At 40.9% G+C, this 15502-nt stretch overlaps 1 protein-coding gene across 1 annotated transcript; it reads left to right on the top strand.

Moving 5' to 3' along the window:
• Positions 1–304: 304 nt before the first annotated feature.
• On the top strand, positions 305–927 carry LOC307057696 (ADP-ribosylation factor 1-like; the record flags this gene model as incomplete). Its single annotated transcript, XM_079710926.1, has 1 exon — positions 305–927. Exon 1 carries the CDS (start codon positions 382–384, stop codon positions 925–927), a length of 546 nt encoding a protein of 181 aa, XP_079567052.1. The 5' UTR covers positions 305–381.
• Positions 928–15502: the final 14575 nt, after the last annotated feature.

Below are 15502 nucleotides of genomic sequence, written 5' to 3'. Positions count from 1 at the left end.
TCTACTCACATGGAGACCTGGCCTCCTGCAGAGATTATAGGACAGGAATTTCCTTAGTTATCTTGCTGCCACCCAGAGAGGTGACTGTCAAGATGTGAATGCCAAAGAGAGTACAGATGCACTGCGGGGCTGGGAGCCTCTGGTATTGGGAAGTCTGAACTATATGAAATTTCCCTACTGTACAATGTGGAGCATCATGGGGTGAACAAAGTTGTCAATTTCTCCCTGTGGAGTTGTTTTTCAAATGCTATATCAGATTTATGTATTATATTTTATATTAAAAATATTAGGGGAGCGAAACCAACGCCTGCCTCCGAGCAGCAGCTGCGCCGCGGCCGCCGAGGGTTTCTCTGGCTAGTGTTGCTCCCACCAGTCTACAGCATGGGGAATATCTTTGCAAACCTCTTCAAGGGCCTTTTTGGCAAAAAAGAAATGCGCATTCTCATGGTGGGCCTAGATGCTGCGGGAAAGACCACCATCCTGTACAAACTGAAGCTGGGCGAAATCGTGACCACCATTCCCACTATAGGCTTCAACGTGGAAACCGTGGAATACAAGAACATCAGCTTCACTGTGTGGGACGTGGGCGGCCAGGACAAGATCCGGCCTCTGTGGTGCCACTACTTCCAGAACACACAAGGTCTCATCTTCGTGGTTGACAGCAATGACAGAGAGCGTATGAATGAGGCTCGAGAGGAGCTTAGGAGGCTGCTGGCAGAAGACGAGCTCAGGGACGCCGTTCTGCTCGTGTTTGCTAACAAACAGGACCTCCCCAATGCCATGAATGCAGCTGAGATCACGGACAAGCTGGGTCTGCACTCTCTGCGCCACAGGAACTGGTACATTCAGGCCCCCTGTGCCACCAGCGGGGATGGGCTCTATGAGGGACTGGACTGGCTGTCCAATCAGCTCCGGAACCAGAAGTGAGCTGTACTCCTCTCTCCTCCCCTCTCACTCCCTCTTTCTACCCTCTCTTTACTCTCATGTGGCAAACGTGCCCCTGGGGTGTGAGTGCCAGAAGCTGTCTCCATGGTCGGTCACAGTGTGCTTCACCATGCTCTAAATGTACAGACACAGCCTGCAACTGGGTTTTTATCTAATGTAAATAGTTTTTGTTTCCAATGAGGCAGTTTCTGGTACTCCTATGCAATATTACTCAGCTTTTTTTATTGTAAAAAGAAAATCGACCCACTGTTTAGTACTGAGAAGGGATTTTAGGCACACGGGTCATCCAGGAGTCACTGTGTCAGAAAAGCCTGATGTTCCTCTTCTGGGCTTTACATCTGTGTTGAGATCCATTTTGGTGGTTGGTTTTTAACCCAAACTCAGTGCATTTTTTAAAATAGTTACAAATACAAGATAAGGAGAACACTTGAACACACAGAAGGGAGAAATGTGCCTAGTGTAGGTTCTGCAGTAATGGCCTGAGTCCAGTCCACCAGTGGTCTGTTTCCCGTTGGGAACGTGAAACGGGGCAGAACCAGCTATGATCCATTTTGCATGGTCACAATAGGGTCCCTGTGATTTGCTCTGTCTTGGGTCATCCCACACCCCATAGCGTTTGTGCTTGTATCTGTGCTTACATGGCTGCCCAGGAGATGGGCTGGAGGCTGCATCCACTGCTCTCAGACCCCTTGGAGGAACCCCAGCCTTTTCTTGGGTCAGCATGGGCACTTTGGTTGGAACGCTCTGGTCTGAGCAGGAGCCCTGCAGTCCCCTTGCTTGCCTGCTCCGGGCTCTCTGGGGTCTCACCAGCAGGAGCGCGGGTGGTCATCCTTGAGCCCCAGCCCCTCGGAGCCCCTGTCTACGTGTGCTTTCACTCCCTCAGCCTGCAAGGGTCAGATTTGCCATTGAAAAATGATAACCTCTACTTTCTTCTTTTGTATTTTGATAAACACTGAAGAAGCTCGAGCTGTTAACTTTATCTTGGGGAAAACCTCAGAACTGGCTTATTTGGTGTCGTGGAACCTCTTACTGCTTTCAATACACAATTAGTAATCAACTGTTTTGTATACTTGTTTTCAGTTTTCATTTCGACAAACAAGCACTGTAATTACAGCTATTAGAATAAAATCTCTTAACTATTAAAAAAAATATTATGTTTATTGCATAAGGCTTAGAAAAGAAAAACTTTTAAACACCCACATTCCTACCACTTAGAATTTATTGTTAATTTTTATTTCTTTCTATTTTTTTTCCTATAAATCAATTATTTTAAAAAGACAGGAATCTGTAGTATATATACTTGTTCATGGCAATATTTACTTAATTCATTATGAACATCTCCTCATATCATTTAATATTCTTCTTCGATTAAAATTCCATCAGGTGACTGTGCCTTTGGGTATTATGTCTCACAATTCAACCAGTTTCCTACTCTTGGGCATTGAGGTTGTTTCACTTTCTTTCAAAGATTCAGGGACGTAAATGGGCTGCTGCTTTCCTTAAATGACAGGGTGCTCTGGGAATGTCTGTTGAACCAAAGGTACTGGCTGCTGGCCTTCTCCGCAGAGAGGCTGATAAAGTCGCCAGGCATTCTTTTCTCTGTGCCCTGGAATTGCAGAGCTAAGAAAGCTGAAGCCAGGGAAGCCTGAAAGCTCCTGTAGGGTAGCCCCTTCACCCCTGCTGCCCCCAGAGTTTCCCGCTCTTCAACCTGAAGAAAAGGTATTGAGGTGAAAGAAATTGAGGGAGGGTTTGGAAATCAGGGCTCAATTAATAAAACCTCACAAAACTCCTGGCATATGTGTCTCCAATTTACAGATGAGGAAAGTAAGGCACAGAGACAATCTGTGCAAACCTGCACAGCTAATTAGAGAGTCCCGAGTTTGACTTCGTTCTGAAATTTGCACTCTCCCCACCATGCTTCCTACTTCTTCTAAAAACCGATGGCTATAACTTCATTCTTCTTTTTTATTTTTTCTGTGAGAAATTTGTTGTCAGTCTCCTAAGATTTATTGGTTATCTGCTCCCTTAAAAAAAAAATTCCCTCCTGACGGTCCAAGGATTTCTTCTGCCTCTGGATTTCCTAAGTTGGCTCCCTCTTTGCCAAAAGAATGTATCCTCATTCTTTGATAAAGAATCAGACAACTTAGCTTTTGTTCCCCCCCCCCACACACACATTTGCTAGTTTTCTTACTAAAGTGTCCTCACTATATGCCTTGGAAGGTCAAACTCATAAAAGGAAGTTCTCATAAAGCCTGCATAAAGTTAACAATGTTACGCGTAGTTCCTTAGCTTTTGGGATTTATAAAGTATGACTACATAGAGAGCAATAAGTCTGTTTTTCTGGTTTGGTTATAACCTGGTTCTAAAGGAATTTCTAAAAGAGGCTTTACAAAATTGTTGAGAGCCATGCAGCATCATTAAAATGGGTATATAACCTACCAATGTGACACTTTGAAGGCAGTAACACATATTTGGAAGTGTAATTTCTGGAATGTTTTGTTAAAGGCTCTATATATAATCTAATCAGGATCAGTTTCAGTCAAGAAGATACCTTTTCTCTCTTTTTTTTTTTTTTAGTATTTATTTATTTATTTATTTGGCTGTGCTGGGTCTTAGTTGCAGCACACGGGATCTTTGTTGCGGCGCGCAGGCTTCTCTCTAGTTGTGGCACAGGGGCTCCAGAGCATAAAGTCTCAATAGTTAGTTGTCCTGGGCATGTGGGATCTTAGTTCCCCAACCAGGGATCGAACCCGTGTCCCCTACACTGGAAGGCAGATTCTTAACCACTGGACCACCAGGGAAGTCCCAAGAAGATACCTTTTTTCCCTGCCCCACCCCCCATACTATACCAGCACCCTAGCCCAAACTATCATCACCTCTTGCATGGATTTTCTCAGTAGCTTCCTAACAAATCTTCCTGAATCCACTTTTGCTCTCTTTTAGCCAGGCAGGGTGATCTTTGTGATCATGGTACAGCTAATCCCCTCCTTGCCCCAGCTTGAAACACTGCAGTAGCTTCCCACCGCCCCTGGGACTGGCCTTCTTTCCTCTTCCCTATGGCCATTAGACCTTGGCACGAGCATTTTCCCTACCTAGAATGCTCTTCCTTTCCAGGTAGTTAAAGCGCAGAATAAAAACCCAATTTTCCTAATTCCCAGGCTGAATCTCTAATGTAAGTGTGTTCCTGGGGATTAGTTGTCCAGCAGGGGGAAAACATGATTTGGAGGTTCAAAGGAAATTCAGTAGTGCAGGGGATAATAGTGTAGGCTTTGGGGCCAGTCCGCCTGGGTTCCAGTCCAGTACTAACCATATGATCTTGGGCAAATTTTTTTTTTAACACCCTTGCCTTATTTCTTCTGTTGTGTAATGGGCCATGGTAAGGTTATCTACCTCGTAGAGCTATATTGTTTAAATAAGTTAACACATGGAAAGAGCTCAGTAAATTTTAACTTTAACAATAGTCTCAACAATAGATTAAGGGCCCAATATAATTTCTTATGTAGAGAGTAAAATCAACCTTGTTAATTTTCTCTTGTTTTCTTCTGGGGAAAAACAGATACAGCAAGCAACTGGGAGGCCCTCCTAGGGCAGCGCAAGGCTGGTCCTAGCAGATAAGGCTTCAGGGTCTGCACTATGTAGGGAAAGACATATGATTACGTAGTCAAAACAGGTGCCAGGCCACAAGTGCTAGTGAGCTGAGATAACATGAAGCCTAAGGGGTTTAAAAAATACAGAAGGAAAAATAAATTAAAGAAATCTAAAATAGTATAAAAAAATCACAACAGCGGACAAAAGATAATCTGTTTACAGATGAAATCATTTTCAGCTTCTGAACTAAGCCCTGTCATATAAAATATCTTTTCCATGTATAATAAACATTTTGGAGGCTACCTGAGGTCCCAGAATTTTTTTACCAGACTGTTCTATGGTAGCTTTGAGATCTGTCATTTCTAGCTACTTCTAGGTACTATTTTGTACCTAGAAGAGAGAAGCTACTTTACCTATAGACTGTTACTCCAGCTTGAGTGAGACAAAGTTCTTTATATTCCCCATTTAAATCCTTACAGAATCCTTATTAAATAAATTTAGAAAATAGTTTGACTGCCTTCACTTATTAGTGAGTTTTCAGGTAAAGAATAATGAGAATACAGAATTTGTTACCAGTTTGGTAACCATCAGTGACTTCCGGCCACTGGAGTGTTGGTCTCTTTATGCCAGTTGAGTCTCCTAACTAGTCTCTGCCATCATCTCTCTGTGAGGTCAGATAAGAGGAACAGGTAAGTCTCCTGTCGGTAGCCACAGGATATAAAAATTAGCAAGAAAAGCTATTCTCATACGTGGTGTTCTGTAGACTATTATTAGACTTACGAGTAATGGCAGAGGCTCTAACACTTGATGGTTCTTGGGGAGATGATGGGCTGAAACTCGTGTTGCTGTGATCCATGATTATTCAGTGACAGCTGAAACAGAGAACTGCAATGCCAAATGACCTACATTTCTTCACCTTCGAAACTTGAAGCAATTATATAAAGGCCAAGCATCTATAGCTTGCTAAAACTTCCCTACTGTTGAAAATTATTTTTAGGACCATTAGGAAAGAACCTATGTTCTCAGATTCAAAGTCCGTTATATTAGGCAAAATATTAATAACGGACCAACTTTTAACAAAATATTATGGTAAATATTTCATTTTTTATCCAATATATATTTATATTTATATATATATATTCCTCTTTGCCTAAACACATATATTTCTTTATGCTTTGTTGCTTCTCTGCCTTCTCTAAAATGGGTGAGAAAGGAGGACAAAAAAAGGAAAAGGAAGAAGGAGAAAATAAGTAAAACCTTCAGAAATGCACAGGTTTGGTCCCAACCAGCAAATCAATCCAAAAAGTAACCAGTTATTCATTGAATGAAGGAAGAGAATTAACAATATTATTAATGCCTACCATAAGCTGTGCCAGGAGCAAGAGATATTAAGATAAATGAAACATGAACTTTGTCCTCCAGGAGCATGGCCCAGTAAGAGAGAAACCAACTCATGAACTATGAATCACGGTCCAACAAATACATGTGCAAGTGCAATCATTGAGGACTCACAGGGTGTTTTGGTTGGATGGGGGAGGGGGAGTTCTTAAGTGTGTGGGGGGAGGGGCTGGGGGTGAGAAGAGTTGGCAGGGATGTGAGAATTATAGATACATAATGGAAGAGGTAAAGTCTGAGCAATGTTAAGAAATGAGTAGACTTCCAGCCAGAATCCAAAACTGGATTGTGGTGATAGTTACACAATTGTATTAAACTCGCTGAAACTTATTTGGATTATATGCTAAAAATGGGTAAATTTTATGATATATAAATTATATCTCAAACTGGTTTTTTTGTCTTAAGAACACTGGCTTTAGAAACACACATGTGGACAGATTCCTGCAGTTGGCTTGTTTCAGAGAGAAAGTGCATGAATGATCTTATCTGTAAAGCCACCGCCTTTGCCTGATAGACCTCAGGGTCTAGTGCTGCCTGTCTGGGTGGATAGTCAGTCTGTCTAGGTCTGGGGATGGTATTAAGAAGCTTATTCTTGCCTCATACTTGAGCCACATTATCCAACAACTTTATCAGGCATACTGCTGATATTCTACTTCCTACCTTTATGACACCTATTTCTTTCCATACTTAGTTACCAATTTTACAACTTTGGACTGGTGAAAAATTTATGTTGAACTAAATTTAGACTGATAGAAAAGTTGCCGGAATAGTACAGAGTTTCATGTATCCTTCACCCAGCTTCCCCTAATGTTAACATCTGGCATAAGCATACTACAATCATCAGAATCAGGAAATTAACATTGGTACAGTACTACTAGCTAGACTGAAGACCTTATACAAATTTTGTCACTAATCTCCCACTAATGTCCCTTTTCTATTCCAGGATCTTATCTAGGATCTCACATTGCATTTAGTTGTTAGTTATCCTTGGTGCCCTGAGGTCTGCAATAGCTCCTCAGTCTTTCCTTGTGCTTCATGACCTTGGTATTCTTGAAGAGTGCAGATGATTTTGCCAAATGTCTCTCAATTTGAGTTTGCCTAATGTTTTTTCATGATTGAACTCAGGTTCTGCGGTTTAGGTGAGAATACCATGAAATATTGTGTACTCTTCACTGCATCATATCACAGGGTTCATGATGTTGATATGTTTTATTATTGGTGGTATTAACCCTGATCACTTGGTTAACGTGGTTTCTGCCAAGTTTCTCCACCATAAAATTACATCTTTCCCTTTGTAATTAATAAGTATGTTGGGGGAGATCTTTTGAAGTCATAAAACTTTATTTCTCCTCAAACTTTTACCCACTAATTTTATCATCTATTGATGCAATTTGTCTACAACAGTTATTATTATGGTATTTCATGGTGATTTTATATTTTTCTCTTTCCTTTTACATGTATTAATTCAAGTTCTACCATAAGGAAGAGTTGTCCCATCTCTACCATTTATTTATTTCATTTATTATTTTTATCAGTGTGGATTCATTTATTTATGGATTATAATCTAATACTATAATTATATGTTTTGCTGCTCAAATTGTTCCAGCTCTGGCACTTAGGAGTTACTTTTGCCCCTGTGTTTTGTTTTGTTTTTGGAGCATGTTCTTACTTTCTGGCAAAAGATGTTCTAGGCTTATCTTATATATTACCTGCCTTGGCCCTGGAATCAACTATTTCCCCAAGGAACTCTGGTTCCTTTTATTGGAGAGTGGTGTTTAGAATCCAAGATCTGAGCACAAAGTGTGAAATGGGCTAAGATTTCTCACAATTCCAGGTTGATGAAAATGGGGACTAATTGGAATTCATATACTTATGAGAATTGGTACAATCAGTTTGGAAAACAATTTGGCATTAGCCACTAAAGCGTAGGTAGGTACATTCCATGAGTCAGTAATTTCACTGGAAGAACTCTTGCCCATGTGCCACTGGAGTTGTTTCCAGTTTTGTTTAGAATAACACATAACTGAAAACAACCCAAACGCCCATCAGTAGGAGAATAGATGAATAAAGTGCAGTATATTCATACAATGGAATATTCTAAAGCAGTGAAAATGAGCTACAGCTATACACATCAACAGGAATGAATCTCAGATGCATATTAGCCAAAAAGAATACAGACAGTATGATTCCATTTACAGAAAGTTCTTCAATATGCAGAATAAAGCAATATAGATATTTGTAGGGATGCGTAAGTGATAAGATGATAAAACTGGAAAGAAAAGGTAACGATAACTACAAAATCCAGGATAGTGATTACAGTAGGGGGTGGAATGCATGGGGCTTCAGAAGTATTGGTAGTATCATATTTTTTAAGCTGAATGGTGGGTCAATGGGCATTCATTTTATTTAGATCAGACATATGTATATGTGAAATATTGCATGATGAAGAAAAAGAGGGAGGAGCTGGAGGAAGGGAAAGAAGAGAAAAGAAGGAAGGAAGAAAAGAAGGGAGGGAAGGAAATAAAAAGGGAAGGATGGAGGGAGGGAAAGAAAGAAACAAAATAGCATTCCTGTACATGATGTCTTAAGATCTGGGTGGTAGTTCAGATTCTGACACCAAATATCTCTTTGGCTTTGAATGAGTCACTAAACTTCCCAGAGCCTCAATTTTCACACCAGTTAAATAGATAAAATGTACTTTGTCCTGTGTCCTGTGTACTTCAGAGTGTTATTTTGAGGAAAAAATGAAAATATATATAGAATAGTACTTCAAAGAAGTAATATTCTAAAATATAAAAGAAAAAGAAAGTTAATACCTCAAATTACCTTGCTTCCTAATGCCAGAAACCTAGTGTATATCGATATTTATATATAATTTTATATTCAATCACTAACTTATATCCTGCCCACTCCTTGCTGAACTAACATATCAGGAGGAAAGCAGATATTTTGCTAAGGCCTTTCAAGAAGGTTTGCTCTTCTGACAAAATTCACGAAGAGTGGCTTAACCAGAGCATTTCTGAGGTCTCAGGCTGCAGAACTTAAGGGCATTTCTCACTTGGGAAGGGCAATGTTGATGTGCTCTCCAGTGATCAGAGGAGAAAGCACGTGTGATGAAGGGGTTGGCGATTGGCCTCAGTTTCAACAAATACAATAATAATCAATATAAGATAAGGGCTACTATGCCTTACTATGGGCCAGACTTTGTTCTAACGTCTTCATTTTCATTATCTCATTTAATTCTCATAACAACCCTGAGAGATATGTCACATTATCTCCATTTTACAGGTGGGGATATAGACTCCGAGAGTTGAAGTAAATGACTGAAGGTCACCGAGTGAGTGACGAGGGCAGATTTCCTCCTCAGGGCCACCTGTAGCCAAAGCCCACTCTCGACATCTAACCCAAATGTCTGTTGATCGACTGAGTTCTCCTTAGAGATCTTAACATCTCACGGGTATAATCTCTGGGCTAATATGACTTCTCATCACCAGCCAACTTCACAAAGAAATCTGTGATTTTATTAGATATTACTAATTTTTTTAAAATCCCAGCTGTACGGGTAGCACACCAATGGGAGCCTCATGGGGAATACTAAACAGCTTGAATTATTTGTGCTAGTAAGGATCTTCCTGTTGTAGTTGAAGGACCCCTAAGGGAAAAAGAAAAAAACAACAGGAAAGATCACCAAATGTCTAATTTACCGACTCAACCCGTATACTTTAGTTTTCTCACTGTCCCTATTGTTTGCTTGGAATAACCCTCTTCACCTGTCTTGACTGGACCCCCCTGGCTGCTTCTTCAGCCTCTGATTTCTGCTATAATGACTGGCTCCTGACCTTCTGCTTTTTTAAATCTTCTATTCTATTAATAAAATTCATTGGTTGATTACTTTATAGATATTCTAGTATTTAACTATCTTTTAATTTCTGAAGTAAAGCATATTTGGATGCACTGTGGTTTACAAATATGCCATTAGAATCAGTTGTTATATATTTTATTTATAATTTTTAGTTTATATTTTTTAAGAGGCTGTTCTACAGTTTTGAATGATTCTTGGCAAGATTTTGGTCCCGAGGTTATTCTAACCTTGTAAGATGAATTGGGAAAATGCCTTCTTTTCTGATGCTTTGGAATAAAGTGAATATCATAGATATTACCTGCACTCTGAATGTTTTTTCTTTTTTAAAAAAAAAAATTGGGCTTCCCTGGTGGTGCAGTGGTTGAGAGTCCGCCTGCCAATGCAGGGGACACGGGTTCGTGCCCCAGTCCGGGAAGATCCCACATGCCGCAGAGTGGCTAGGCCCGTGAGCCATGGCCACTGAGCCTGCGCGTCTGGAGCCTGTGCTCCGCAATGGGAGAGGCCACAACAGTGAGAGGCCCGCGTACTGCAAAAAAAAAAAAAAATAATTAATTTATTTGGCTGTGTCGGGTCTTAGTTGCAGAATGTGGGATCTTTTAGTTAAGGCATGTGGGATCTAGTTCCCCGACCAGGGATAGAACCCAGGCCCCCTGCATTGGGAGTGCAGAGTCTTAGCCACTGGACCACTAGGGAAGTCCCCTGACAGATGGGAGTTAGTAGCTAAATTCTCCATCTTTCTCATCCTTGGGGTGGGACAATTCTCAGGTGTGCTCTCCACCACCTCCCAGGGTTGCACAATAGAAATGAGCCCCAGTTCCCCATGGTAGTAACATACTTGTGAATGCATCCTTCTCTGGCTACCTTCCCTTCCCTGGCTCACTGCCCCCTCCCCTACCAATGCTTCTGGAGATCATCTTCCAAATAAACTAGCCTCAATCCTAGTCTCAGGGTCTGTTCTGGGGAAACCTATTCTAGGCTAGTTTAATATCAAGCAAACTAATAAAATAATATTAGAATGAACATATTGGGACTTCCCTGGTGACGCAGTGATTAAGAATCTGCCTGCCAATTCAGGAGACACGGGTTCGAGCCCTGGTCCGGGAAGATTCCACATGCCACGGAGCAACTAAGCCCGTGCGCCACAACTACTGAGCCTGCACTCTAGAGCCCGCGAGCCATAACTACTGAAGCCCGCATGCCCTAGAGCCCGTGCTCTGCATCAAGAGAAGCCACCGCAATGAGAAGCCCACGCACCGCAATGAAAGAGTAGCCCCCGCTTGCCGCAACTAGCGAAAGCCCGCGCACAGCAACGAAGACCCAACACAGCCAAATAAATAAAGAATGAACATACTGTTAATAAATCTTCTAACAGTTTAAATGCTTCACTTCACATCCAGCAATCCTAAAGACCTAGAATTCGCTTCGAGTTTACCTGGTGTTATCCCTGAAGTATTATTGTTAGAGAATTCTTCTCAGGTAAAGATCGAGTTTAAGGAATAATCCCCAAACCAAGGAAGTCTGTCCCACATATTTGAGTTCAGATGGATAGTTAGCTACTTGCTTTCTCAAAGCAAATTCGTATAATGTATATTATTTCTCAGCATATTAAGATACTTCTGTATATAATAAAAGACATTCTTAACGTATTGGTGTTTTGGTTTTACTCACCTTTGCCCATTTTTGGAAACAAAAATGGAAAGTGAGGATAACTTTGCTGAAGGAAGAGATATGGCTGACGCATGTATGTATGTGTGGACCCAGGAGTCCTCAGCATTCTTTGCCCTCCACACACTCTTCCTTCAAAAACATGAACACAACGACAACTAAAATATTCTGGCAAGTTTAGGTTTATGGATGTGCCATGAGTTAAGTTTGGTAAACAGCTCCACTTAATATTTTTATAGGTCAAGAATCGTAAGAGTATCACAAAATTGAAACAACATCAGGGTCCCATGGCCCAAGATGCTAGAAATCTTCTAGCACCAAGATAAATTTTACTTCCCAGCCATTAAAATATTTCTTCTTCAATCCCAATCCCAAATCCAGAGATTCAGGCCTGAAGCTTAGTTCCGTAGCCTGCTTCAGTAATTGTCTTCCAGGTAATTTAATATTAATTTCACTGTTTTTTTTTAACAGTGTAATTGCTACCTGATAAGGACTGAACCTTATTCTAATTTCATGTTTAATTGAATTAAATATACTCTATGGTTTATATGAAGAAGAAGGAAAAAAAACTCCTAGTGCCACAGGTTTGTGTCATGATACTTTCAAAGAAATCCTTGAGTCAACATAGCGCAGTGCAAAGATACCTACTGGTCCAGTCCCAGATTTTCTAATTCTCCACCTCTTTGCTCATCAGTTCACAATGAAAGACTTTGTAAGCTTTCTGTAACCAGTATCCTTGTAAACATAACACCTTCTCATCCTCCCTTCCCCACCCATGTTTTCTTTCCAGAGGAAACTGGGGCAGGCGTTAATAAACATCTATTCTGGTTATTCTTTGATCCTCCCCAGATCCATTCTCTGTTCTCCTCTGTTCTTTGTACTGGGCGGCTGGCCTCTGTGAACTGTCACCCTCTGAGCAGTGCGAGGCACCAGCAGTAGACCAGATTGTGGGAGGAGAGAGATGCCAGGGTGTTTATTCCCTCCCACTCACTCACTGCCTCAGTGTGGTTCTATCAGTGGCCTCATCACCAGAGCTACAGCTGTGGTTGGGTTGGGCAGTCCCCTCTTGACTCCAGCTGTCAACCAGGCTCTGGAAATAGGGTTGACTTCCCCTGCTGTTCAGGCTGGGGATTACAACAGCCCCCTCTGTCCCTAGTCTCTGGGGGAGTCTCAACATCCCTCGCTGGCTTCTCTAACTCTGCCTATATCTCTATAAATAGTTCCTTTATTGAAGAGCCTCTACACAATAAAGTTGGGTATGCTCTCTATTTCTTGTTGAGCCCCTGGCTAACGTAGCCTCCGACCTTCACGTTTTCAGCAGGCTGACAGATTTAGGGATCTGTCCCTAATCTGACAGATTTAGGGACTGTCACACAGTGACAGATTTAGGGATCACAATCATTTCTCTGACCCTGGAATCAAATAAGTACCTGTGCAAACAGAGACATCACATCTCCCTCTGAGCACTCCCAATGCTCAGAGGGAAACGATGTCAGAAATTTAGAAAAAAAAAAAAAGAAAAATAGACATGTTTGTCTGAAGCACACTGTGCCATTTGATCTAGAAGCTCACAGAAAAATATACTTGCATCTTTTAGGGTCAAGAATTTTATTTTCTGGGAACTGAAACAGAATTGGGGAAAATCTGGTCATTTGTGTAGCTATTGGTATGTATATCAGTTAGCTATGGCCCCCCAAATTCTGTGTGACAAACCATCCCAAAGCTCAGTACCTTAGAATAATAATCATTCAATCTCACAAAGCTGCAGGTCAGCTGGGCAGTGGCTCTTCACCCTCCGTAGATGGATGACTAATTAAGACATGCTCTTCTTATGGTGAAGACAGAGGTACAAAAGGCAAGCCCAACCACTCAAGCACATTTCAAGCCCCTGTTTATGTCACATCTGCCAAAGCAAGTCATACGGCCAAGCCCAAGGTCAAGGGGTGAAAGGGAGAAGGTGTAAATACTTTTGACAATAATCTACCACAGCAGGTAAACCACAGGAAAGTCACTCAAAGGCAGGCTACAATTTGTTCAGTTAAAGGGAGGAGAATTTTGGTCTCAGTTTTCCTCTCATTCATCACAGGTGAACTAGTGACTTTTCAAAATAGGCTAAATTTCTTGGCATCTAGAAAGTTTCTTATTACAGAGATGATATTGCCCTGGAAGTAGAGGCATTTGGAGGTTTCAGATATTAAGCAAATGTTATTGTTATGGAGGTTCCATTATCTGTTCATGACTAAACTGGGATTGCCAAACTTGAGACCTGAATCTAGCCTTGTCCATCTTTTTTTCTTGCAAGGTTCAGATCCCAGAAGAATTAACTCTCATTCTGAATCCTGGGCTGAGAATCAGCACATCCCACTGAATATCCCTGTTTGTGATTCCACAATCTGGAGAGCCAAAAAGAGGTCAAAGGATCCAAAATGAATACTTTCTTATCTACACAGGCTTTCCTTAATTAGTGACTAATTTGTACTTTAACTGAGGTTTATTCAATTTGGAAGGGGTTAAAGTTGAAGATTCTAACAGCTCTCACCAGGTTAGTATCTGCTAATCTTTCTTAGCCCAAGGAGAGGGGAAAAAGTGCTTCCCTTGCATAGGATTGAAAAGGAGCAAAAAGTCCTTAGTTATCTTGGTCATCTTTGGGAAGGAAAGAAGTGTTTAAAATGGGGAGCCCAGCAAAGAAAACAGCTAGAAGATCTGGAAGAAATCTCCATTATGCTCCCAGCACAGTGTGTGAAGCCAGTGAGTGTTTATAAATAAGTTAGTTTCAATCGAAACATTAGCTTGGGATTCTAGCTGTCGAGGGACAATATAGAAATTCAGAGTAGAGAGATACCAATATAGTTTGCAGTCATGACAAACCATGTAGATCAGATGATACTGGGACTGGACTTGAATAAGTTGGTTTGAATAAAGAAAAAGGAAAATGCACTGGGAGACAGTATGAGTAAAGTTTGGAGTTATGAATAAACATCATACATGCTGTAGTCTATAGGGGGTAGTGAGGAGACCATCTTGATCAAAATGGGGAAGCAGTCATGACTTAAGTGGGTTAGAGATTGTACTGCCATATCATGAGGGTCTTAATAGGTGAAGGCCATTTCGATGTTATGTGGTGGATATTAGAAGCTGTTGGATTTCTTGGTGGGGAGATTATTTAGTGCAAACATCTCCAGTTGTCACAACAGGCTGGTTTTCCTTATGATGCTAGGACAGCTTTTGACTTGATAGTAATGATTGTGGTGGATGAAAAAGGAAATGATTCACATGTATTTTAACTTCTTTACAAATTGGTTTTTAGCCTGAATCATAGGAAGAGTCTGTAGCCTTTTCCCATGGTTTTTGTTGGCAGCAGCTGTATGTTCCCATGGGAACACACATACTTACCTATCCAAACCTTCTCTTTTATTTATGCCCTCAGCTTCTGTTCACTTGGATGTTTTCATCTTTTCTATGGAGCATATTCACATATAAGCTTAGAGCACAGCCCATTTTTCTCTTGCAACTGAGGATTCATTCTGAATATTTTCAAATATATAAAACTCCAGGTAAAACTCCAAACCAAATATGATGGGAGAAGGCATTTGGATAGACCATGGAGTGATAACATCACTTTCAACACCATCTGTGGTAAACATTTTAGCTTTCTTCAGTGACCAGATACAGGAAAGATGGCTCAGAGTGCTTCTTCGGTGGCTAATTCTGGAAAGCCTTTGCTAAATTTTAATCCAAAATAGGAAGACTCTCCCTCCCTCGTGTTCAAGAAGCTTGCAGTGCTGGGGGTGACATCGCCCTTTTCATCTCCTGGAGAGAAGTTCTCCTCTGACCATAACAGCAAATACTGAACTCTTTACTCATAGAGGACACACTAATTTCTATGTTACTTTGTTCCTTTTGCCAAATTCCAATGGCTTGAAATCCAAAATAGATGAAGTTAAATAAAAGCAGTTGTATGTTTTCAGGAAACTCCTGAGTTTGGTTACTGTATGTTTTCTAAGATATTGCTTTCCTTCGTTTATACCAAAAACATCTATTGAGCTA

This window comes from Hyperoodon ampullatus (assembly GCF_949752795.1).
Source record: "Hyperoodon ampullatus genome assembly, chromosome: 9".
Taxonomy (NCBI): domain Eukaryota; kingdom Metazoa; phylum Chordata; class Mammalia; order Artiodactyla; family Ziphiidae; genus Hyperoodon; species Hyperoodon ampullatus.
This window is presented reverse-complemented; position numbering and strand designations above follow the sequence as displayed.